Consider the following 26,440-nt stretch of genomic DNA (forward strand, 5'->3'; position numbering starts at 1 on the left):
AGACTCCCTACAAATTCTTCTCTATTTTCCCACTGTGCTCTTGGATATCCCTGATCAGACAGTGGAGATTTATCTCTGCTCATATGTTTTAAGACGTCCAGCACCTCCTCGAATCAAACACAGACTATCCCCAAAGAGAATCCCATTAAATTTCCTTGAGTTTCCTGATCTTCATGATTCTCTTCACGGTAATACAAAATATTAATCGAGGGCATCACCCATCTAATGCTTCTAAAACACAGAGATGACCACGTTTGTCTTTCACCCTAGGGACCCTAGTCTCACCCTAGTTACACTTTTTTTCCCTTAATGCATTTATACAGCACTGAAACATGCACAACATGTCCATTCCATCCAAGATGCCCCATCCAAGCTAGTTTGGCCCATATCCCAATAAATCTGGCCTATCTGCAGTCATACAGCCCATTGGTTTAACATCTGAAAAAAAAACACTACAGCTGGAAATTTGAAATGTAAACAGAAAATACTGGATGGACACTTTGTAGCAAAATCACCGAGTCCACATCTCCCTCCTGTCTGGCACTAATCCCATTTTAATTCCTGTTGCATTCCATTATTATCAAATTCAACAATGTTCTGCCAAAGCTACCTTTCCAGCAGTTTGTTCTTTAGTCTTGGATGTTACTTGTTTATATAATGTCAGTGTAGGGCCTGGATCACGAAGAGGACTTGGGTTTGTCTTTATTCTTGCTCATCATAGATTTCCATTGAGATGAGTTGTTAAAAATCAATCAGCTAGTGCTTAAAATAAAATGTGTGTTGATTAAATTCTAATGCTGTTAACTAGAAAGTCAATCCAAACAGAACATATTGAATGCTTGAATATTTTAATGATCCGGAGCTCTCCAGTATCTCCAGTCCAAATAATCTATGGTGTACTGAATCCCGGAGGATTCAGTTCTCAAACTTAATCCCGCCTCTGATTTTAGTGGCAGTTGGATCAACGATAATTGTTGTTTCCAAGACTGCAGAAAAAAAATTCCCAAAAATTATGGCTTAATGATTTAGTTTGCGCGTCCCACAATTTGTGGATTTATGCATTACAATGATGCGTGCTGCAAATGTGTTTTTTTTACATTGTGTCACAGAATTCTCTGGGCAGATTTCAGTTCAGTTTAGTTTATTGTCGTGTGCAACGAGGTACAGTGAAAAGCTTTTTTGTTGCGTGCTATACAGTCAGCGAAAAGACTACATGATTACAGTCAAGCCGTCTACAGTGTACAGATGCAGGATAAAAGGAATAAAATGTAGTGCATGATTAAGTCCAGTACAGTCCAATTAAAGATTGTCTGAGGGCCTCCAATGAGGTAGATGGGAGGTCAAGTCTACTCTCTCGTTGATGATAGGATGGTTCAGTTGCCTGATGACAGCTGGGAAGAAACTGTCCTTGAATCTGTAGGAGTGTGTTTTCACACTTCTGTACCTCTTGCCTGATGGGAGAGGGAATGACAATGGTCCTTGATTATGCTGGTGGCCTTGCTGAGGCAGCGTGAAGTGTAGATGGAGTCAATGGAAAGGAGGTTGGTTTGCGTGATGGTCTGGGCTATGTCCACAATTCTCTACAATTATTTTGCGGTCAGGGAGGGAGCTGTTCCCAAACCATGCTGTGATGCAGATACATGGTTATGCAGGGGATGGAGGGAAATGGATCATGTGCAGGCAGAGATTAATTTAACTTGGCATCATGTACAATGTGGGCCGAAGGGCCTGTTCCCGTGCTGTACTGTTCCATGCATATCCAGTAGTTTTATGCCCCTTGTGGTCCTTTTGAAGGTAGGACTATGAGCCCCAGGGAGCACATTGATATTTGCAGTGAATCTTCTCAAAGATCAGAATAGATATAAATAATTGACCAGTGTGTGCAAGGTGAACCAAGAGCTAGTGGGGCCATGTATATTTTATGCCAAGAAATACCAGTATAAGAATGAATAATACAGGTAATAATGAAATTTTACAATGTTCCTTTGGTGGAAGAAATAAGAAGCAGAGAGAATTGCAGAGAAAACTGATTGATTGATATTGCATAGAGTGAAATTAAATGGTCTGCAGAAGGTAGAAAGGATATGGAAGGAAATTTCTTTGCAGCAGGAGATGTTTGTCAGACACTAATACCCAAAGGATTTGTGTGTTTATTAATTGGCAAGAATTACAGTCAATATAGGTAGTTTAGTTTATTGTCACATGTACCAAGGTACCTGTACAGTGAAAAGCTTTTGTTGCATGCTAACCAGTCAACGGAAAGACCATACGTGATTACAATCGAGCCGTCCACAGTGTACTGATACTTGACAAAGGGAACAATGTGAATAACGTTTAGTGCGAGATAAAACCCAGTAAAGTCTGATCAAAGATAGTCTACGGGTTTCCAATGAGACAGATACTGTAGTAGCTCAGGACCGCTCTCCCCCCATATCTGCCTTCCGCAAAGACCGCTCCCTCCATAACTCCCTTGTCAATTCTTCCCTTCCCTCTCGGTCCACCCCCTCCCCGGGCACTTTCCCTTGCAACCGCAAGAGATGCAACACTTGTCCCTTTACCTCCCCCCTCGACTCCGTTCAAGGACCCAAGCAATCGTTCCAGGTGCGACAGAGGTTTACCTGCATCTCTTCCAACCTCATCTATTGCGTCCGCTGCTCTAGATGTCAGCAGAACAACCTCCGCTCTCTAGTTGTTGTACGGTGTTCAGGTGCCTGATAACAGCTGAGGAGCAACTTTTAAAAATAACCCAAACTAAAATACTAACAAATTATAATAAAACAGAAAATGCTGAAAATACATAGCAGACCTGGCCGCCACTGTGGAAACAGAGCCTGCTGAGTATTTCCAGTATTTTCCTGTATTAATTTGGATTTCCAGCATCGACACTTTTTGTTTGAATTTTGTAACTTGATATCGGTGTCAATAATAAATTTATAAATAAAAACCAAATTCCCAACAGGGTGGAACTGAAGCTTCTAGCCTTTGCTCTAAATATGAGTTCATAGTGCGTTAGAGAAACAGACAACTGCAGATGGTGGTTTACAATGAAAAAGGCACGGATCGCTGGAGTAACTCAGCGGGTCAGACAGCATCTCTGGAGAATCTGAGGAAGGTTGCCGACTCGAAACATCACCTATCCATGCTCTCCAGAGATGCTGCCTGACCCGCTGAGTTACTCCTGCACTTTGTGCCAATCCTAGTGTTTTAGTTCAACTACAAGGAAGACAGATAGGGGGTTTTCTATGCAAAATCATTGGTCATATAAACTAGCTGCCAAATAATGAATGATACCATAAAACCTAAAGAGAAAATAAACTACAATGAACATAAATGGTGTTTAACTATTCAACATTAATAAATGACTATGTGCTAACATACAGAGTAACATAATCCACTCGCTGTATTCTCCCATAAGTAGATAGCAGTTAAATATTGTCATCACCACGTGAAATACCTGTGAAATACATCACACACAAAGAAACAGATATCTGTACAAAATGCTCCAATCATTCGGCCAGTGAATTCCCAAGAACAATGCGACATTTTTAGTTTCGCAATACGTGTCAGCAAGCAGAACAGTTAAAAATTTGGCAACATTTTCTTGTAATTATCAATTACATTGTCCTTTATCTGATCAAACAGAAGCATCTTAAGGCCACCAATGCACCCACATGCAGCACACATTTAGTACTACATCCAACCATGCAGCACGCATTTAGTGTTACATGAAAACGTCCAGCTATGCAGCACTTGTATAGTACTACACTGGAACACAACCATGCAGCAGTCATGCAGTACTACACTAAGATGACCAACCTTGCAGCTCTCATGCAGTACTAGAACATCCAACCATGAAGTACGCATTCAGTGCTACATGAAAACATCTAACCCTACAGTACGCGCGCAGTACAACACTAGAACTTCCAAGCATGCAGCACCCATTCAGTACTACACTGGAGTATCAGCTTAATTCCTTTGTGCTCAATTCTGCCAAAGAAGACTTGAAACCATAACTTTCAGTTTTAGAGGTGAGAGTGCCATGAACTAAGACCCACCCAATACACACCTGGGCTAATTCTACAAATGTTTGCTATAGTTAACAAGCTTTGTTTTCCGAGTGAGTTGAATCAATGAAGATAAGTAGGAATGAAGGGAAGAATAGAACTTGTGATACTTTTATGGAGACACTTGTTAAGATAATTGAGGATCTGGTCAGAGACAAAGGAAGATTTGCCATTCTATCCATTCCAAACTGCAGCACATCAAACAAAATAAAAATAATGGTATTGTGCATCAAAAAATGTTTTGTTTCTTTTGCAGTCAAGCAATCTTCACAAATTCTGAGATATACATATCAGAAATTATTAAAGAAGGGACTGCAGATGCTGGAAAATCGAAGGTAGACAAAAATGCTGGAGAAACTCAGTGGGTGAGGCAGCATCTATGGAGCGAAGGAAATAGGCGACGTTTCGGGTCTAAACCCTTCTTCAGACTAATGAAGGGTTTCGACCCGAAACGTTGCCTATTTCCTTTGCTCCATAAATGCTGCCTCACCCGCTGAGTTTCTCCAGCATTTTTGTCTCTCAGAAATTGTTGTTATGTGGCACTTAGTGCTGTGTTAGAACTTAACCTGTAAATGTTAGCATGTTGATTTTTTCTGTGTAGACATTAATTGTGTTTATCTACTTTGGGTGTATGTTTAAGGTAAGTGAGTTTTTCTTTAAATATATTTACATGTATAAAAGACAGACATTATGCCTCTCCAAGCCTGAGATAGATTTTAGGGTTATGGGGATCAAGATTGAGTTACGGATACGATCTTACCTCTAATATCTTACTGAAGGGCAAAGCAAGTGCTCATCTCAACTCCTACAATTGTTGTGATGTTTATATATTTTCTGTAATGAAGTCTGGAATGAAAAGAAACAGATTGAAATCACTGTTTAAGAAGGAACTGCAGATGCTGGAAAATCAAAGGTAGACAAAGGTGCTGGAGAAACTCAGCGGGTGAGACAGCATCTATGGAGCGAAGGAAATAGACAACATTTCGGAACGTTGCCTATTTCCTTCGCTCCACAGATGCTGCCTCACCCGCTGAGTTTCTCCAGCACCTTTGTCTACCTTGCAAAGGCAGAGTGTCACAGCGGTAGAGTTGCTGCCTTACTGGTAGAGCGGTAGAGTTGCTGCCTTACTGCACCAGAGATCCGGATTCGATCCTGATTACGGCTGCTGTCTGTATGCTGTTTGTATGTTCTCCATGTGACCATGTGGGTTTTCTCTGGGTTCCCCACATCCCTCCCACACTCTAAACACCTGTAGGTTTGTAGGTTAATTGGCTTTGGTAAAAACTGTAATTTGTCCCTAGTGTGTGGGATAGTGCTAGTGTACGGGGTGATCGCTGATCGGTGCTGACTCGGTGGGCCGAAGTGCCTGTTTCCACGCTGTATCTGTAAAATCTAAAGGGTGAAAGAAATATATAAGTGAACAAAATCAAGATTCAGGTTCAAAATGCAGCTTAGTATTATTATGCCATATCTGCTATAGTGTAGGAAACTCGCTTAAATATGTTCCAAATGTAACCTTTATAATATAATTTTAAGTGTAGTAAAGCTGATAGTCAAAATTCTACTTTCTATTCACTTGTCTTCATGATAAATGCTGTATTTTATGGGCTTTCAGCGTAATAACAGCCAGTTTAAAAATCAAACGTTTCAAATTCCTCTAGGATCTTTGCCGAGCTTCTTCCAACCCCTTACACTGATCGATGCTCCTTCAACTAGTGTTAAACGACTTGGGACTGCTGGTACAGGATTAAAATAATTTTAATTAAGTCGAATCGGTAGTAAGGAAGGCAAATGCAATGCTAGTATTTATTTAGAGACCACTAGAATAAAAAAACAGGGATGTTACACTGAGGCTTTAGAAGGCACTGGTCAGACTGCATTTGGAGTATTGTGAGCAGTTTTGGGCCCCTATTTCTGAAGAAGGATGTGCTGACGTACGATAGGGTCTAAAGGAGGTTTACGAAAATGATCCCATGAATGATTTAGTTAACATATGATGAATGTTTGTTTGCTCTGTGCCTGTACTTGCTGGAGTTTAGAAGGATCAGTGGGGCGGACCTCATTTAACACTTACCGAATATTTAAAGGCCTGGATTGAGTGGACGTGGAGAGGATGTTTCCACCGGTGGGAGAGTCTAGCACCAGAAGCCATCGCCTCAGAATAAAAGGATATACCTTTAGAAAGGAGATGAGGAGGAATTCCTTTAGTCAGACGGTAGTCAATTTGTGGAATTCATTGTCACAGACGGCTGTGGAGGCCAAGTCAAAGGATATTTTTAAGGCAGAGAGTAGCAGATTCTTGATTAGTACGGGTGCCAGGGATTATAGGGAGAAGGCAGGAGAATGGGATTGAGAAGGAAACATAGATCACCCATGATGGAATGGCAGAGTAGACTTGAAGGGCCGAATGGCCTAATTCTGTTCCTACAACTTATCAACGAGCGCAAATTCCTCTTTCTAAGCAGCTTCACCACTGACAGCAATGCTTTCAGCTTTTTAGGCTTTCAAAGCTTTTTAGGATATAAACTATGAAACTTTCTTCTGAACAATCAGAGCCATTCTCATGCTCCTGTTGGACACTTGTAAAACCTTGTTGTTTGATCAAGCATTTGGCCAAGTTTTAGTTTTAGAGATACAGCATGGAAACAGGTCCTTTGGCCCACCGAATCCACGCCAACCAATGATCACCCATACATTAGTTCTATCCTGCACACATTAAGACAATTTTTAGAAGACAATTAAACAACAAACCTGCATGTCTTTGGAATGTGGGAGGAAACCAGAGAACCCGGGAACCCCACATTCACAGGAAGAAAGTGCAAACTGCACCCATAGTCAGGATCGAACCCGGGACCCTGGCGCTGTATTGCAGCAACTCTACCACTGCGCAAATGTGCAGCCCTTGTGTTTGTTATACAATATCTTTGGTTCAGTATCAAATGTTAAGTCTCCCCCCAACCCCGACCCTTGAAGTATCTCGAGACCGACCGGGTCAATTGCATTGTATGAATTCAGTTTATCATTAATGTATATGTTACATTTTTCTCAGCTCATTGCTTTATTTCTCCTTCCATCCACCAGAGGCTTACACTACGACATGTAAATAGTAATCAATGTCTGGATGAGCCAACGGAGGAAGAAAAAATGGTTCCCACCATGAAGGACTGCAGTGGAGTCCAATCGCAACAGTGGGTGCTACGCAACATGACACTGAGTACTTAATGGTGGAAGAAACGTCACCGATTTATTTCATTGCTATTCTTACTTTTGATACAAAATCTATAAAGAACTCACGGCTCTCAGTGATCAGGCGTGAACTAAAACACGTTGTGCAAGCTTTTTGACTGAATGGTTGAAAACATATTAAGCATTACTCATATCTCAACTGGGCATGTCATGTGCCCACACTAAATTTGCATTTGCTTTTGGAGAAAGTACATTATAAATAGCATGATGCGTGCTATTGCTCAAGCTATAAAAACACTTCCAATGATTCAGCTGACTTAAATCCACAATGTTGAAACCACGAAATGCAGATAGTGGTTTATATAAAAGATAGACACAAAGTGCCTTTCTTATTTTCTCCTGAGATGCTGCCTGATCCGCTGAGTTACTCCAGCACTTTGTGTCCATCTTTGACTTAAATCCACAGTCTCCTAATGAACCGCACTGAAAAGTAAATTACCTAATAATGTCATTGCAAATTCGTTTGGGAATAGCTGTGTGGTCAGATGCCTTAAAATAATAGTTGAAATTAATTAAAGGTATTTTTGAGAGCAAAAACAATATCTAATTACTGTCAAAATGTTTGAAACATTCCTTAAATTAAGTCAATGTTATTTGGTACCTTAGTTTCTGTAACTGATTTAATGTTACTATTGATTATCAAGAAATAAAACCATGTTTTTGGTGAATAAATTTATTGAAACAATCCAGAACCCAGTGCTCATATTCATGACAGTATAGAAAACAATTCTATTTACACCTAAATACCATTTAAATATCAGTCACTACTCGGTGAGAAAATTCAAAAATCACAGCATAGATTATTGGTAAGAAAATATCAGAATGTATTATTAACAGCTTTATATTTTTAAATGGAATCCCTGTTTAGATGATGTAAATGTTAGTATTTAACAATTTTGGCTTTTAATTTACAGTTTTAAAATAAATCTAAGAATTTTAGGTTAATAAAGTATGTAATAAAAGTGAATACTGATGGGTCAAAAATGCTGTAGATATTTTAAGTCACATTTATTAGAAATAGCAATTCAGTAAAATCATCCTTTACTTATTTTGTTTGATGCCTCGTTTGGTACAGTAACCAGCCACTTCTTTATTTAGTTTGGTTGAAAGCAAAGGGAATAATGCTGCTTCCAGCTCCAAGGCATGCATAAGACCAATTAATTCCACACCATATTATAAATAGTAAAGCCTGACCAATATCCATAAGATGTTCGCTGTTGTTTCTTCAGGAATATCCTTAAGATGCTGTGATTGTATACTTTGCTGTAAATTAAGCTATTTGTACATTTTTGTAGAAATTAAATTTTATGGAAAATCAAACAACAATTTTACTTTTTAACATTTATGCAATTGTGGTCAAAATCAACCGGGTTATTTTTATAGATTGGAATCAGTTCCGATCTTTCATTCACTGTGTCCCCCTTCTCACCTTCCTCTCTCCCTCCCAGCCCGTTCCCACTCACCCTCCCTCTACCTCTCCCACCCCACTCATCCTCCCACCCCTTCTTCCTACTTAATTTCCCTCGCTCCTTTTCACCCCATTCTCCCTCCCACCCCTCCCTTTCACACTCTGCCCCTACTCACCCTCACCCTCCCATCCTACACAAACTCTCTCTCTGACCCTCTCTTCCTACTCACCCTCCCTCTCTCCCTCTCTCCCTCCCTCCCAACCTGTCTCTTCCATTTCCTTTCCTTCCCCTCTCCCCTGCCCTCATTTCACAGATCATCTCTTATTCTTATGGAGACACAACTTATTCAGTCAGTCCTGATAGAACAACACATGAGCCCCAGAAATCTCACAAATGTATGTTGCAACGTCTGCAGAGGCTGAAGATCAAACCAATTCTGCAGATAGGATTCTAGACATAGCTAAAAGTACGCAATATCAACAAATTCAGTACATGGTATTCTAGACATGTCTCATGTATAATTGCAACATTGCAACTTACTTTTATATTCCAACACAACTGCAGTAGAGATCAACATAATATTCACTTTCACAAATTCATTCTGAAAGTCAAATCATCACTCTGTGCCTTTAATATGTACGTGCACAAGAAAAATAGACCACTAACAAAAGTGAAGATACGATATGATAAAATTGTATTCATCCCCGGAGGGAAATTGGTCTGCTAACAGTCACAACACACAAGGTCCACAAAAACTTGAAATTAAAAGTGAAAAAAATAGAAAAAGACTAGCCACTGTTGGCTGGCTGCCGTATGCACAGCGCCTTCACCGGAACCAATGAACAAACAAACAAATGCAGACTTATCCCCTGAGCAGAAGATTCTACACTAGAGTGCCCCCCCCCCCCCCCCCCACACACCGAGTCCCCCTTTGTTCTCCCACCATCCCTCACAGTGGTTGCCACACGCCGGGTCCCCATTGTCTTCCGCTCCCCCCTCATAGGCCTTTCTCACGGGGCGACTTGACGCAAGATGTAACCAGAGTGAAGTGGTCGTGGTCTAGCACGATATCACACGATATAATGGGGGGGTAGACAAAGAGTTCCCACGGTACTTGGCATTTCTGTTATTTGTGCGAGTGACTTATCCGTCTCCCGAGCTTTCCCATTAAATCTTGAATGAACATTGTAACTGTCAAGTGTAATTAAATCATCACGTAGCACAAATAATGGGGGGGAGAGAGAGAAATGAGGGGAGACGTATATACACACACAAAGCAGAGTTTTACTGTGTATGTGGGAGACACAGATGGACTGAGCACAGTACCTCGGTCTTACTGTGTGTGGGAGAGGGGGAGAAAGAGACGTACACTCACAGAGGCAGAGTCTCTCAGCCTGTGTGAGAGGGAGGGAGGGAGAGAGAGAGAGGCACACACAAGGTGGATGTGAAATCTCACCTGTCTGTTTCAGTGACAGACACCCGCCGCCAGTAAATGAAGACACCCCCGTCTGTCTCCCCCTCCTCTCCCTCGACTCCCCCACCTTTCCCTCCCAACTCCAGTCCCGTCCCGACCCCCTGGGAAACTGAAGGGAGCAACAATTAACTGCTGCCTGCCCACTGAGTTAAAGAGTTCCCACGGTAGTAAGACAATGTTAGTTGCGCCCAAGTTTAAATTTCCAACGTGTGTTTCAGAGTAAAGAGTCAGCGCAGAATCCTTGATAATCAAAAACTGTCTGAATCAACAAGTTATACACAAAATGCGGGCCAAGCAGCATCTCTGGAGAAAAGGAATAGATTCCATTTTTTACTCACCTTCTGTCCCCTCTGTCCAGCTTCCTGGTTCACCGTTCGCAGGAGTTCCCACGGTACACGCAAGAGTCAGTACGGATATCGTACTGGCCACTACGTGCATATAATGTTGCAATGTTCAACCACAAGTGTACAAGTCACTCTTGGAGAAATTCAAGCTTGTTTGAATTTTCTCCCGAGTCACCAAGTTACACGAGTATCTGCCGTTAGCGCCACGGTGGTCCACGGTGGTCCACGAATGCCGTACAGTTATCGCAAGAGGGTCTCATGATGTTCAACTCTGGTTAACTCTTGCGTCAAGTCGCCCCGTGAGAAAGGGGTTTCACGCCCATTGACCACAAGGCCCCACCACCACTGAGTCTCCCGCTGCTGTCGCCACTGCCGAGGCTCCTTCGGCCGAGACAGGCCTCGCCACCCGACTTTAACGCAGTCCCCTGGGAGGGTGCGCCGTGCCTACTGGGGTGTGTTCTGGTCTTCAGTCGTCGTTCTGATGACAGGAGATGTAGATTTGACAAATGACCACCCATGGGAAGCATTTCTTGTATCTCCCTGTACCAGTGTCCAGAGAATTATGTCTATTCTGAATACCATGGACATTATTTTATTTTATAAAGGTATCAGGACAGCACAGTGACGTAGTGCAAGAGTTGCTGCCTTACAGCACCAGAGACCTGGGTTCGATCCTGGCAATGGATGCTGTCTCTACGGCGTTTGTAGGTTCTCCCTGTGACTGCTTGAGTTTTCTCCGGGTGCTCCGGTTTCCTCTCACATTCCACAGACATACAGGTTTGTTGGCTAATTGACCGGTAAAATTGTAAATTATCCCCAGTGTGTAGGATAGTATTAGTGTAGGATAGCGTAAACTTGGTGGGTCGAAGGGCCTGTTTCCGCGCTGTATCTCTAACCTAAACTAAACAGTAGAAACTATAGATATTCGTAGAATGAATTTTTAATTGCATTGTAACGTGTTATTTGCCACTTTCCAGATTAGAACATGCAAAAAATGTTTAAAAAGGAACCAAGAGAAGTCAAATATATCCAAATCACGAGAGAACCAACTTTAATTGAAACACTTACAAAGTTTCCGAGGGAAAAGAAAAACAAAAATAGATCATCCTTAATTACAGCAGTTCATTGTGGCTCATGGAAAGAAAAGGCACCTAATTACAAGCTTAGAGTCCCATGCCAGTTAACAAGCCAGCAAAAAAAATGAATGATGCTTATTTTTAAAGTGTCCCAATATAGTAAGGGCCCTTAAAAGACAAAGTTTACTGAGTGTTCTTTTACTGTTTTTAATGTTTCATTATTCCTAATATTTCTCTTGATTGGAAAACTAATGATAGGCTTATGTTCCCAATATAGTGTTTTTTTTACTTGGGAATAAGGGATTTGCTGCCTTTTTCATTGGTGAACTGGCAAATTAATTTAAAGGATCAATCTTTTGAAATCCTGTTGCATTTGTGCAAGGGGCTTGTTCAGAATACTTTGAATGAATACTTTATTGTCACATGTGACAAGTCACAGTGAAATTCTTTGCTTGCATGCCCAGGAAATGCAAATAGTTGCCCATAAAGGGCACTGCAAAGTTACAGAGTATCTGCACCAGATCCCCCATTATTCTCCACCTCCATCATGGCAGTCCTCCCACGCCAGGTCCCCATTGCTCTGTAGAGGTGAATGTAGAGAGGATATTTCTCCTTGGAAAAATCTAGAACTGGGGAATCACTGCTTAAAAATAGGGCATCTCTAGTTAAAGACAGACATGAGCTGATACTATTTTTCTTTCAGAGGGTCAAGTGAATTTGTGTAGCGCACCTCAAAAAAACAACAGTCTCATTTATCACTCAGGCAATTCAATACAGAATGAGGGAGGTTATGCTCTTTGAATGAGTCTTTAAATATTTTAAGACAGATGCAGGTTGATTATTGATAAGCAGGAACATAGAACACTACAGCACAGAAACAGGCCCTGTAGATCACGGTGGCGCAGTGGTAGAGTTGCTGCCTTACAGCGAATGCAGCGCTGGAGACCTGGGTTCGATCCCTATTACGTGTGGTGTCTGGACGGAGTTGGATGTTCCTGCATGGGTTTTCTCCAAGATCTTCAGTTTTCTCCCACATTCCAAAGATGTACAGGTTTGTAGGTTGATTGTAGGTTAATTGGCTTGGTAAATGTAAAAATTGTCCCTAGTGGGTGTAGGATAGTGTTAATGTGCGGGTATCGCTGGTCGGCGTGGATCCGGTGGGCTGATGGGTCTGTTTCCGTGCTGTATCTCTAAACTAAACTAAACTAAACTAATCACAATGTGTAGGAAAGAACTGCAGGTGCTGGTATAAATCGAAGAGATGTCTGTGCCGAACATGATGCCAAGTTAAACTAAGGAGGATGAACAGTTACCAGGAGACGGACAGCAATGCAGTATTGAGGTGATAAATCAGGTCAACCACATTATAATTGAAAAGCAAAGAAAGCTTGAGAGGCAGAAAAGCCACTACTGCTCCCTCTTTGCAAATCAATGTACAGCAAATTGAGGAGCAACCTTTACACTCAGTAGGTGCAGGGTATATGGAAGGAGCTGCCAGAGAATAGACATAAAGTGCTGGGGTAACTCAACGAGTCAGGCAACAACTCTGAAAGAAAGAAATAGGTGATGGTTTGTGTTGGAACCCTTCTTCAGACGGGGTTCCAAGTTGAATCCAAGTTTTGGGTTCCAACCCGAAAAGTCACGTATTCCTTTTCTTCAAAGATGCTGCTTAACCCACTGAGTTACTCCAGCACTTTGTGTCAATCTTCAGTGTAAACCAGTATCCTTCTGAACCTTTTGAATTTTGTAGTCAGCAGGTCAGTACTCTGCATATCGCCAACTTGGACAATTAAAAATGTTTAATCAAGCCAATTAACCTACAAATCTGTGCGTCTTTGAAGTGTGGGAGGAAACCGAAGAACCTGGAGAAAACCTACGCAGATCACGGGGAGAACGTACAAACTCCATACAGACAGCACCCGTAGTCAGGATCGAACCCGGGTCTCTGGCACTGCATTTTGCTGTAAAGTAGCAACTCTACTGCTGCGCCACCGTGATCGCCCGTATCTGAAGTTCTTTCTACACATGTCGAGCTGCCAGTGCAGGCAGGTACAATAAGATCATTTAAAAGACACACGGACAGGTACATGAATAGAAAAGGTTTAGATGGGAAAGGGGCAACAGGAGGCTTAGATGGGGCATCTTGGTCAGAATGGACATGTTGGGACAAAGGGATGAAGGAAGTTGGAACTGGGGTCTTACCTTCCGTGCCCTCAAGGTTCGTTGCAGGAGATGCCTTGGGGCATAAAGGCTGAGCGTGGTTGGGTGAGAAGAGGGACGATGGTTCGCTGGATGATCCGGACGGAGGCAACGGCTGCAATGGGCCTTTATTGCCAACTACAGCTGGGACTGTGAAAATAGCACAAAACCTGGTGACTCGTACATGGTCTCAGTGGGCCATCTCTATGCACTTTGTACATAACCAGGGATTATGCTTATGTATGGCAATAATTTACCGAACTGTATGCAAAATAACAATTACACTTACTCAGTACGTGATAATAAAGAATAATTGAACCATTGAAGGGCCCATTTCTGTGCTCTATGATTTTAAATGGTGATTTTAGGCCACATCTTAAATCCCATTTTAGCTGACCAACTTTACTTTAGTGCACCTTAGAGCTGGAAACAGGCCCTTCGGCCCACTGAATCCGTGCCGACCAGAGATCATCCCGTACACTAGCACTATCCTACGCACAAGGGACAATTTACAATTTTACCAAAGCCAATTTACCTGCAAACCATTACATCTTTGGAGTGTGGGAGGAAACTGGAGCACCTGGAGAAACTCCATGCGGTCATAGGGAGAGAGTATAAACTCCACACAGACACACCCATAGTAAGGAATGAACACGGGTCTCTGGGAGTGTTCTACCGCTATTCCAATGTGCCGACCCCAATTGACAGAACAGAGCTATTGTATCAGCTTCCCTAGGCAGAAATCAATAGAATAAATATTTGCCCATTGAGATCAGTAGCTACTGGGTACCTAGCTGATCATTCCTTCACGATTATTAGACAGTTATCCAAGGGACCAGGGGCATAGGTTTAAGGCGTGGGGGGAGATTTAATAGGAGTCTGAGGGGTAACCTTTTCCCACAAAGGGTGGTGGGTGCATGGAACAAGCTTCCTGAGGAGGTAGTTGAGGCAACGACTATCGCAATGTTTAAGAAACATTTAGACAGGTACATGTATGGGATAGGTTCAGACGGATATGAGCCTGTCCAAATGTATTTTAAATGCTCTCATTGTACCTGCCTCAACTACTTCATCAGGCAACCTGTTCCATAATACCCACCACCGTTTGTGTGAAAAAGTTACCCCTCAGGTTCCTATTAAACCTTTCCCCCCCATCACCTTATACCTATGTCCTCTGGTTCTTGATTCCCTTCTAAGGGCAAGAAACTCTGTGCATTCACCCTATCCACCCCCCTCGTGATTACTATGAGATCACCCCAACCTCATCCTATAGCTCAAGCCCTCGAGTCCAAGCAACTTAATAATTGATTCCATTATTTTAGAAAATTGGATCACTACGGGAAATGGGACCAGAACCATTAAGGACAAGGACCACCAACACCCCCCACCCCCGGGGGCGCGCACTCCGTCTCACCTGCAGCACGAGGAGCGAGGGGGGGGAGGACGAGGGAGGGGGGGCAGAGAGTCAGTCGCAGCGGCGGCAACAGCAGCAGCGCTCCTCTCTTGTGTCTGTATCCTTCACACATTGGTACCCGAAGCGCCTTAACAGCCCAGGGAAGTGGAAGAGGAAGAAGGGAAGTACTGCTGCAAAGCACCATTTGGAAGAAGATCTTATCTTTAAAAAAAAAACTGGAATGGGTGGGATGCAAAAATAGACAGGGAGGAGAGGGTGAGAGACCGGGGGACCCTGCAACAACGAATGCCTGCTTTGACTCGCTTCGCTTCAGTGTCAAGACCTGGGCTCAAGCAAGGGAGAGGAAGAGAAAAAGTACCATGGTGTGGAAGTAATAATGCTGGCTGCGGGTGAACTTTTGGAGGCACTGCAGGCTGTGGCAGTTTAATAGACCCTCCCCAGACCCCTCCCTCCCTCCCTCTACCCAGGGGACGGGACCCAGCCTGAACCCCGGGAGGATCGAGCCCCCCAGGTCAGGTTTGCAAAGAAGGCGAGACCTGCGGAGGAAGGAGGGTTTTTGCCTGCGGACTGACTGACTCGTGTGTGTGTGTGTGTGTGTGTTTTTTTTTTCCATTTTTGGCTGCAGAACCCGAGAGGCTGGAAGCAATGATTTTGTGCGCATTTGCAAAAGAGCGAGGGGTTGCAATTTCTTTGTGTGGCTCGGAGGGTTGATACCTCTGCGTTTTCTCTCCTGGGTGACCAGGTCGCGGTCGGGAAGTGCACAAGGAGGAGGGGGGAGGAAAGAGAGGGATAGAGAGAGAAAGAGCGAGGAGGGGAAGGAAGAAAGCAAGTTAACGTTTGCATTGCATTGCACTGATTGCACGGACTATTTAATCCGCTCAGTTGCCCATATTATGTCCGCACTCCGAAGAAAATTTGGTGACGATTACCAAGTAGTAACCACCTTGTCCAGCAGTTCTGGGTTCAATCAGCCACCCAAGAAAAAGCGGCAGAGGTTCGTGGACAAGAACGGGCGCTGCAATGTACAACACGGGAACGTGAGCGGCGAGGCGGGCCGCTACATCTCGGATTTATTTACTACTTTGGTCGACTTGAAATGGCGCTGGAATTTGTTTATCTTCATCCTCACATACACTGTGGCTTGGCTCTTCATGGCGACCATGTGGTGGCTCATCGCCTACATCCGAGGCGACCTCAACCAAACTCACGATGACAACTACACCCCGTGCGTTGCAAACGTCTACAACTTTCCATCGGCTTTCCTCTTCTTTATTGAGACTGAGGCGACCATCGGGTACGGATACAGGTACATCACGGACAAGTGCCCAGAGGGGATCATCCTCTTCCTCCTGCAGTCCATCCTCGGCTCAATCGTGGATGCTTTCCTGATCGGCTGCATGTTCATCAAGATGTCCCAGCCCAAGAAGCGGGCGGAGACCCTCATGTTCAGCGAGCATGCGGTGATCTCCATGAGAGACGGCAGGCTGACTCTCATGTTCAGAGTGGGGAATCTCCGCAATAGCCACATGGTATCCGCACAGATACGCTGCAAACTGCTCAAAGTAAGTGGCGTCCCCTCCCCCGCCCCCCCGTCTACCCGCAAGAATGTACCTTCCTGGTGCGTTTATTGCATGTATATGTTTACTGGGACAAGGGTGAATGGGTCAATTAGTGGGGAGGAGAAGCGGGGAATGGGTCAGTTCGTGCATCGTGCGTGAGCTATGTGTGAGAGAGAGAGAGATTAGTGTATTGTGTCTGAGATGTGTGTATGTGTGATATTTCTGTATGAGATATATATGCGTGTCTGAGATATATATCATACGAGTGTGTGTGATATGTGTGTGTTGTCTGTGAGATGTGAATGAGGTATAAGTGTGATATGTACGTGTTTATATGTGTGGGTATGATGTGTGTGTGATATATACATGTATGAGATATGTATCTTACGTTGGTGTGATGTGTGTGTGTGTGTGTGTGTGTGTGTGTGTGTATACACACACACATACACGGTTCTTTTGAAATGACAACAGAATATGATCGGGGCTGGCTGAGATTTGCTACAGATTTTCTTAAAAATGCAGTGATTGGGCAGGGAGGGAGTGGGCAGAAGCGGCAATGGGGACAGGGAATAATACTTCTCGCTTGAACATCTCAAAATCAGGTTACCAGCAGCTCATTATTTGCCAGTGACATTTTTCGATATTTTTTCTCTCTTTACTGTCACATCAGTTTTGGACTATTTTTTTCTCAAATTACTTGGCGATCCATTCCCCTCCTTACTGGAGAAACCAACAATCACATTTGCCTTTAAACCATCCAGTTGAAATCCCATGCCATTGCCCCACCTCGCCCCGTGAAGCCTGAATGATTTGGAAGGAAGGTGGCTGGCGGATCAGAATTTATAAAAAACACTAAGACTCATGTTATGGCCCGATTGGCTTTTTTCATTTTATACACACGCACATGTTCCGCGGGGTTTGTACACGTATCTCACAATGCACGGTATACCTACCCTGACGTGCGAAATCAGTCCAGATATCCATGTAATGCAATGATTCACGTTGAAAATCGTGTTTGCGGGGCGCCACTTTAAGTGTTTGAAACGCAATTCTGACTAAGTATCATAACCCCTCTTAAAATGACATGCCGGATTATTTTGCATTTGGTTTGTCGAGGAGCTTAAACAACCTAGTTTATTTGGAATCCATTTTTTTTTTGGTGTAAGGATGGATACCTATATATTTTTAAAGAAAGCCTAACTTGAAGTAGCAAGCCCCGATGTTTAAACTCTAAATTTAATACTGGCTGCAAAATTTCACGTCCTATAATCCAGTATTACAGTTACTGAAGGCCGTTCTTTAAAAGGCTTCTCCCTAATGTATCACAAGGTTGATCGAGGTTTACTGGCCAAAAGATGGAAATCGTTTTTTTTTCATAAAGTGTTATTGAACAAGCTCATAAAATGAGCAGGAAAAGAGAGTGAAGCGGTGTCGGGGCGTGTGGGCGTCGAACCGACGATCTCCTTGAGATGTAGTGCAGTAACAGGTCGCTGATTTGCACTTGTCAGCCACGGTATCGGGATTACTGACCCCGACCTATCTCTTCAAATGGAAGGAGTGTTCATAAATAAATGTGATTTAATGGAATGAGCAGGCTCCGTAAACTCTTCTCCCCAATTAGGGTCATTTGAATCCCATAACTATAATCCTTGCACCTTAAAGTTTGAAGTAATTAGTCTGAAAAGTTTTACGGAGAGGTCGGTCAAAGTGGCTAGTTGTAGACGGATTGAATGATCCAAGCCGACTCTGATTTAACTGGGAAATTAACCACGCTCTATTAGATTTGACTGAAATACGTTAAGTACAAATGCAATAATATTCCTGGAAACTGGGTCATTGAATGAATAGAATTATTCAAAAAAATGTTTACAAAACTAATCAGTTCAAGGGGTGTCAGGGGTTATGGAGAGAAGGCAGGAGAGTGGGGTTGAGGGGGAAAGAACAGCGATGATTGAATGGGGGAGTAGACTTGATGGGTCGAATGGGCTATTTCTGCTCCTATCACTTATGAAACATAATCATTTGAATAGACAGATAAACATCTACACAAAAGGTACATTCATTTTACTTTGGGAGTACAAATCCAATACCATTTAATCCAATAATATTCCTGGAAACCAGACCATTGAATAAATAGATTTATTCAAAAAAATAAAGTTTAAGAAACTTATCATTTCAATAAACCAGTAAACATCCACACATAAAGCTCACTGGTTTTTCTTTAGTGGGAGTACAAATTTAATAGTACTAAATCCAATAATATTACTGGAAACCAGACCATTGAATGAATAGATTTATTCAAAAAGAAGTTTAAGGAAGTAATAATTTTCAACAAGCTCTTGCATAATCAATGAGCATAACATCACTTTGAATTAAAGCTGTTAAGATTTACTGTGAAAATAATGCTGACATGCTTGACTTTTAGGAAAGTTTTTGATAAGGTCCTCAATGTGATTCAGATGTAAATGCTATGTAGTGAAATAATACATATCTTTCGGGCTGTACAGCAACTCGCTCTTTAATCTGCATCATTGAGCATGAATAGAAACCATTTTCAGTCAAGTAGTTAATTGTGCAGCGGCTCGGCTGTGTTGTAAAGCGGTTTCAGGATGTCTTGTCGAGTAGATACCCCTCTGTTGATGTCTTCTCTCCACGCTTGTCTAGTCCCGGCAGACGCCCGAGGGAGAATTCTTGCCCCTCGATCAACTAGAGTTGGACGTTGGATTTAGCACAGGGGCAGATCAACTTTTCCTCGTATCCCCTCTCACTATCTGCCATGTGATTGATACCAAGAGTCCCTTCTACGACCTCTCCCAGCCATCAATGCAGACGGAGCAGTTCGAGATAGTTGTTATCCTTGAAGGCATCGTCGAAACCACGGGTGAGTGAAACGACCTGCACTTTCAGCAAAGCCTGAGTGCTAGCCAGTGCCTATACGATCCGTTCTATGATCAATATCAGTTGAAGGGGCTAACATGTTTTGATGGGGGCCCCAACAACATCATGGAAGCTCCTAGCTTCACATTAGTTGCTAATTTAGTGTTGTCTCAAATGTAAAATGAAATTAAAAAAAGGGATTGAATCGTAGGTTTATAAACTTGCAACTAACCTTTCATCATTGTGTATAATCCAAAATCTTCTGGGCAAGTCATAAAATGGAACATGTTGAGAAGGGTTAGCCACAAAATGCTGGAATAACTCAGCGGGACAGGCAGCATCTCTGGAAAGAAGGAATGGGTGACGTTTTGGATCAAGACCAAAACGTCACCCATTCCTTCACTCCAGAGATGTTGCCGCTGAGTTACTCCAGCATTTTGTGTCTATCTTCGATTTAAACCAGCATCTGCTGTTCTTTCCTACACATGTTGAAAAGGACTACTGACTTTCATTTTTGCTAAAAACCAACTGCACCAACCTAATGGAACACAACATTTCCCCCATTTCACCAGCATTTAATAAAGTTTAGTAATGCAATTTTACAGAAGCATATGTCACCAGCTAAACCTCATTAGTGTAATCAATGAGTTGCTTATCCAGAAAATCAGTTTTAGTTCCTTTACATGATGAAATGATTCAACGTTAAATGTAAATTAAGTAACGGTACTGTAGAAAGGGAAGCAAAGTTGTCACACATAATCATCCGCTTCTGGGTGAACTTCAAGAGTCAAGAGTGTTTTATTGTCACAAGTCCCAGACAGAACAATGTAATTCTTACTTGCAGCACAACAGTACTCTGTAAACAATATAATAAATGAGAAAAAAAAAGTTACCCACACCCAAAACTAGCTTTTGTAAGCTGCTTGAACTTGGATTGTAAATACACACTTATTTAAATAGAAGCTTATTGGAATACTGCATACTTTTAAATAAAATTTCCCCCATTTCTGGATGATTGCAGATGTTTAGTGTTGGACATATAATGGGACTATGTTTCATTCAGAGAAGAAATGGAAGCATGCAGTTTGGCCAGATTATTTGTGTTTTTACTGATGTTAGATTTTATTACAAAGCACATTTATTTATCTTACAATGAGCCATATTTTAGGTGCTCTTTAGCCATATTTTAAGTACATGTGCTTTAAAAAAAATTACTTGCAAGAAAAAATATGTGCAGATCAGGAGTGCAACATTTCTGAAGATTTTTTAAAACATAGGAAGCCCTTTGATGCAATTAAGTGAAGAATGTTGCAGTGTAAAGTAAACAACAAGATACTTACAAAACTTTAATTGTGCAATTCTCTCAAGTTGGCTGTAGCTTGTTAAAGTTAAACGATTTTAAGCCCTGTTCCATGGTACGAGTTCATTCCAAGAGCTCTCCCGAGTTTAAAAAAAATCAAACTCGTGGTAAGCAAGGAGAATGAACGTAGCAGGTATGTCGGAGCTCGGGGACGTCACTTAGCAGCTCGTAACGTTAACGACAGGTACTCGGGGAGACTGGCTAACGGCAGGTAAGCACGGGAAGACTCGTGAAGATTTTTCAACATGATGAAAAATGTCCACGAGAGCCCCCAATACCGACGAGTGGCCATTACCGTAAATCTCCGAGTTCGAATCAAGGCAAACTCGGGAGAGCTCTTGGAATGAACTTGTACCGTGGGACAGGGCTATCAGTTTTTTGTTCTCAACTCTTCAAGACTGTGGTGATTTAACCCAATTGTTTTACAAGAGATTTATCTTTCATTTGAATTGTGGAGAGTGATATTTCATATTTTCGTGTTAAGAATTTACGCTAATTCCCATATATTCAAGGTGACTGTTTGTTCCTGTGAAACCTTTGTGTTATGGTGATGTTGTTTATGTGTCATATTACTGTACAATATTGGAACAACATGTTTGAGGCATACAGTATTAGAACTTCTGTCTGAATTATTATTGATAAAGATGTAGGACCTTTTATAAATGGATTGTTATCTGACAGAGTACGGGTGAGAACAGGGTATACAATGATGTAGTAGACAGTTCACACAGAGAGTGGTGAATCTCTGGAACTCTCTGCCACAGAGGGTAGTCGAGGCCAGTTCATTGGCTATATTTAAGAGGGAGTTAGATGTGGCCCTTGTGGCTAAGGGGATCAGAGGGTATGGAGAGAAGGCAGGTACGGGATACTGAGTTGGATGATCAGTCATGATCATATTGAATGGCGGTGCAGGCTCGAAGGGCCGAATGGCCTACTCCTGCACCTAATTTCTATGTTTCTATGTTTCTATGAATGATGAACCTGTCTGTTTTGCTATTATCTTAAACTTTATATAGAATATCTTTACAAAACAGTGCACCATGAACTTCAGAATATGTTGAAGCACCCAAATACTATAAAGTTCAGCAGCAATGTAGCTGTAATTAGTTATTAACATACTGTTGATTGCTCTTAGAATTTAATAGGTACTTAACCATGCATCAATATTAGACTTCTGGAAAATCTTGTGTATGACGACCTTTATTGCCTACGGAATTTGATTATGTATCCTGTTATATCTTTTAAATCTTTGATGGTAAATAACATGCTCCTGTTCTGAATTTCACTGAGGCTGTTTATTTATATGTGTATAGCATTTGTATCTTCGTGTGAATTGTTAATTCTGACATTAGATCTTGCAGTTGAGCAGATAATTTTGCAATCCTGCCATCTAGTTCCCAAGACAATCTGCATAATCCATATCAGCACAGGTTTTTGCATTTGATTCCCTTAAAATATTTTTCAATGTTTTGCATTCTTATTAGATGTACTTGTTACGGTATACTTTTTGATATGCCACCATATTTAGTTAGTTAATGCATTCTAAAATGAAAAAAACTGCATAGTTTCCATATTTTATGGATTGCCATTGAGTTCTGGATGGAGGTATTCCTGTGTGTTTGCATTGGAATATAAATTAAATGCATCAAGAAGCTGCAGAACAAGCGATTATGTTTATCTTCAAATGAGTAATCTATTCCCTGTTGATATTGAGTGGGGTGTTTGGATATTATATCTATTCTAATATTGTCCATTTATTAGGTTTAATTAGATGGCAAAAAAAGAAGGATCAGTGCCCTGATATTAACACTTAAGAACCTCTGGCAATTATCGGTACAAATTCTTTTGCAAATCCCGTCTATACTTCTACAGTTGTTCTTAGTTTTAGTATAGTTTAGGGATACAGCCCTTTGGCCCATCAAGTCCATGCCGACCATTGATCCATTCACACTAGTTCTGTTTTCCCACTTCCTCATCCACTCCATACACACGAGAGGCAATTTACAGAGCCCAATTAACATACAAACCCACTCGTCTTTGTGATGTGGGAGGAAACCAGTGAAGCCCATGTGGTCACAGGGAGAACGTGTAATTTCCACACATATACCGTGCAAGGTCAAGATCGAACCCAGAGCTCTAGTGCCGTGAGGCAGTAGCTCTACCAGCTGCGCTACTGTGCCGCCCTATATCCATACATAGTAGCCATTTATTATATTATAACCAACGCATTTTAACCAATGTCACTATATCGATTACCAACACTGTTAAATCATAATTTAATAACCCAAATTACAACACCGTTGATGCATTGAAGGATTTTCAGGTGTGTCCACTATTTGAACAAGTAGTTCTGTAGACGATAATCAGATCATCATCTAACTCTTTCAGTGCAGAGATAAGGTGCACTAAAAGAGTGCAGCATTTGGTTGTACGATATCTTCTGGAGCTATCATTTGTCTATGATTCAATCCAATAGGAAATTATAACGGATTGTCAATATGAGCTGCATTATGCTTGCTGCTTCCCTCTTTATTAAAAAAAGAGTGGTTCCAGGAAGAACCCACATTTATCTTGGATCTTTCAAATTTAATTTGAAGGCAATTCAACCCTTTTACGTGCTCATGTTTTAATCAAATCTCTGTGGTGTTTTACAGGACTGATTGATACATTCATGTTGTAGAAATGGATGGTAATCTGGGTTAATGCGACCATTATTCAGAAGATCTAGTCCCTGCTTGTTTAGTTGGTCTAGCATCTTCCACAATTGTTATTCAAACTGCAGAAAACAATTTTGTGTCTTCTGTTTGATTGGTCATCTGTGAAAAACGTTCTTGCTTTTTCCCTCTATCAGCCGTGTTTTTAGTGGGACAGAAGCACTTCCTTAATCAGGGTGGAGAAGAAATTAGAATGAATCATTGTCAACCATCCTTGCATATCTCACAGCATTGATTTTAGTACAAAAACGAGGCAGCAGCCTAAAAACATCTTCACTCTGTTTGGATGGTACATAAAATTGTGTAGTGCAGAGGGAGATGAAGAAGCAGGTTATAAACTGAGTTGGCATTCGACATCATACGTAGAAAATATTGATAATATAATTGAAAATGTATCTACATTCAGGTTTAATTACTACTTAACGGCTACATCTGAGACCTTTCAACAATGAATTAGCGTAGTAATATATTAGTGTCAGAGCTGTATTGAATTATCAAAAATGCCAGATCGTTGCTAGGAAATTATTCAGATCCTTGTTTGAATGTCTATTTATTTCTGGAGGCTTGGTTCCTATTTAGTTTCCTCTTTGAATCATTAAATGAAATGAGCCCTCAGGAGTTTATTATCTATCAATGCTTGTATACAGTCATACTCTAGTGTTAAGTATCAAGCCAAGTTTGTAAACTGAACTTGAGAATTATAATGAAGGTAAATGTGCCACATTTTATGATTTGTTTACCATTGGCTAATATATTGACATATTTTCACGTAGGAAGATTTTGAAGGGTTTTTTTGTGGAACAAGTGCAGAAACTTTTCATAATTACCTGTTATCACCATTGAAATTACAGTTTCCACTGTTCCAAGTCTTAACGTCTGCGCTTTCTTTAAACATTTCTTAAGACATAAGAGCAAAATTAGGCCATTCAGCCCATCGAGGGGACTCCACCATACAATCACGGCTGATCTATTTTTCCCTCTCAACCACATCCTCCTGCCTTCTCCCCGTAACTTTTGACACTCTTGCTAATCAAGAACCTGTCAATCACTGCTTTAAAAATACCCAATGACTTGGACTCCACCAGGGGCGGAAAATCCGGGGGGGGGGACAGAGGGGACACGTCCCCCCCCCCCCCATGTTTTGAGAGGTGGGGGACATCCCCCCCAAGATTTTGTCGTTCGGATTTTTAAAAATCTCCGCTTTCCGCGAGACAGTGGAGGTGGGACTGCTGATCGATGGCGCCGATTGGACGAGAGAGATGTTGGTCAGCAGGCAATGGAGGCGGGAAATGATGATTCAGCGCGATACTTGGAGGAGGGAGAAGTGGGGGGGGGGTTGGAACTGAGGATAGAGAGCGGTGATTGGAGAAGGGAGACGTGGCACAGACCTGCGCCTCGTCCGCAGCCAGGATCGATCCCGGCCGGCTCTCCGGCGCTGTCCCGTCCCCACCCGAGTGCCCCCCCCCCCCCCCCACGGGGGGCCAAAGAGGTCGGGAGTCAATCGGGAGTGGTGCCTCCAGGCCCCAGCCAGCGCAGAGAAGCAGCGCTAAACCCAGCTCAACTCTGCTTGTCCTGCCAGGTGAACCTACAGCCCTTCCTGGACTTGCGGGAAATAAGACCCAGGTTTACAGCCAGCGCGGAGAAGCAGCGCTAACTCCACAACTCCAGGCTGGTGTCCTCATCAGTCCAGTCAGAGCTTGTAGGTTAACCCGGCGAGACAGGCAGAGTTGAGCTGCATTTAGCGCTGGATTGAGCCTCCGAAGCCCCGCGCATGTGTTTGTGTGTGTGCGCGCATGCGCGCGCGGCCGCCAAAAAATTGTGTCCCCCCCTGTCCCCCGGTCCACTCCATATTTTGATAGTGAGTTCCATGCCTGCCCTCCACAGTCTCCTGTGTCAATGAATTCCACAGATTCACTAACCTTTGGCTAATGAAATTCCTCTTTCCCTCAGTTCTAGTGTAGCTAAGAGATACAGCGCAGAAACAAGCCCTTTGGCCCACTGAGGCAGTGCCGACCTTCGATCCCCGCACATGAGCATCATCCTTCACACTGGCGACAATTTACAATCTTTACCAAAGCCAATTAACCTGCAAACCTGTGGCCTTTGTAGTGTGGGACGAAACTGTAACTCCCGGGGGAAATTCATGCGGTCACAAGGAGAACGTACAAACTCTGTACAGGCAACACCCGTAGTCAGGATCAAACCTGGGTGCCTGGCACTGAAAAGGGCCTGTCCCACTTTCACGACCAAATTCACGACCTTTTTTACTCATGGATATTTTTCATCATGCTAAAAAAATGACCCGTCCTACTTGATGCCACAAGTACCTACGACTAGCATCACAACCTACCTACGAACTACCTACGACCTACCTACGACCTCCTACAACCTCGTGACGACCATGCTGCGAGTATCAGTCAAGGGCAAACTCGGCAGAGGTCATGAATTAGGTTGTGAAAGTGGGACAGGCCCTTAAGGCAGCAACATTACCGCTGCTCCACCGTGTCGCCCAGAAAGGTACATTGTTTTATTCTAAGGCTGGACCATACAGTTTTCATCCAAATAGTTTTAATTATGTAATGTGCATGTCACCCAGTTTGTGCATGAAATCCGGTTATAGATTTCTGAGATCATCTTGGGAGAATAAACACAATCTTGAAAATCTCCCCTCATGCTAGAATGATTTCTGTCATTGCCCCTGTAC

At 42.4% G+C, this 26,440-nt stretch overlaps 2 protein-coding genes across 3 annotated transcripts in view; both read left to right on the forward strand.

Moving 5' to 3' along the window:
• The window catches only part of galnt13 (UDP-N-acetyl-alpha-D-galactosamine:polypeptide N-acetylgalactosaminyltransferase 13), a 194,846-nt gene extending 186,219 nt beyond the window's left edge, over nucleotides 1-8,627 (forward strand). The window contains exon 12 of the mRNA XM_055638080.1: nucleotides 7,146-8,627. Coding sequence (XP_055494055.1) covers nucleotides 7,146-7,286 — 141 coding nt within the window. The 3' untranslated portion in view covers nucleotides 7,287-8,627. The remainder of the gene's footprint in view (nucleotides 1-7,145) is intronic.
• Nucleotides 8,628-15,280: 6,653 nt separating this feature from the next.
• Nucleotides 15,281-26,440, forward strand: part of kcnj3a (potassium inwardly rectifying channel subfamily J member 3a) — a 120,147-nt gene continuing 108,987 nt past the window's right edge. The window contains exons 1-2 of one of the 2 annotated variants that reach the window (XM_055638081.1): nucleotides 15,281-16,788; nucleotides 19,450-19,666. In XM_055638081.1, the coding sequence (XP_055494056.1) occupies nucleotides 16,120-16,788; nucleotides 19,450-19,666 (886 nt within the window). In that variant the 5' untranslated portion in view covers nucleotides 15,281-16,119. The remainder of the gene's footprint in view (nucleotides 16,789-19,449; nucleotides 19,667-26,440) is intronic. The other variant, XM_055638082.1, reaches the window with a different exon arrangement.

This window comes from Leucoraja erinacea, chromosome 7, assembly GCF_028641065.1.
Source record: "Leucoraja erinacea ecotype New England chromosome 7, Leri_hhj_1, whole genome shotgun sequence".
Taxonomy (NCBI): domain Eukaryota; kingdom Metazoa; phylum Chordata; class Chondrichthyes; order Rajiformes; family Rajidae; genus Leucoraja; species Leucoraja erinaceus.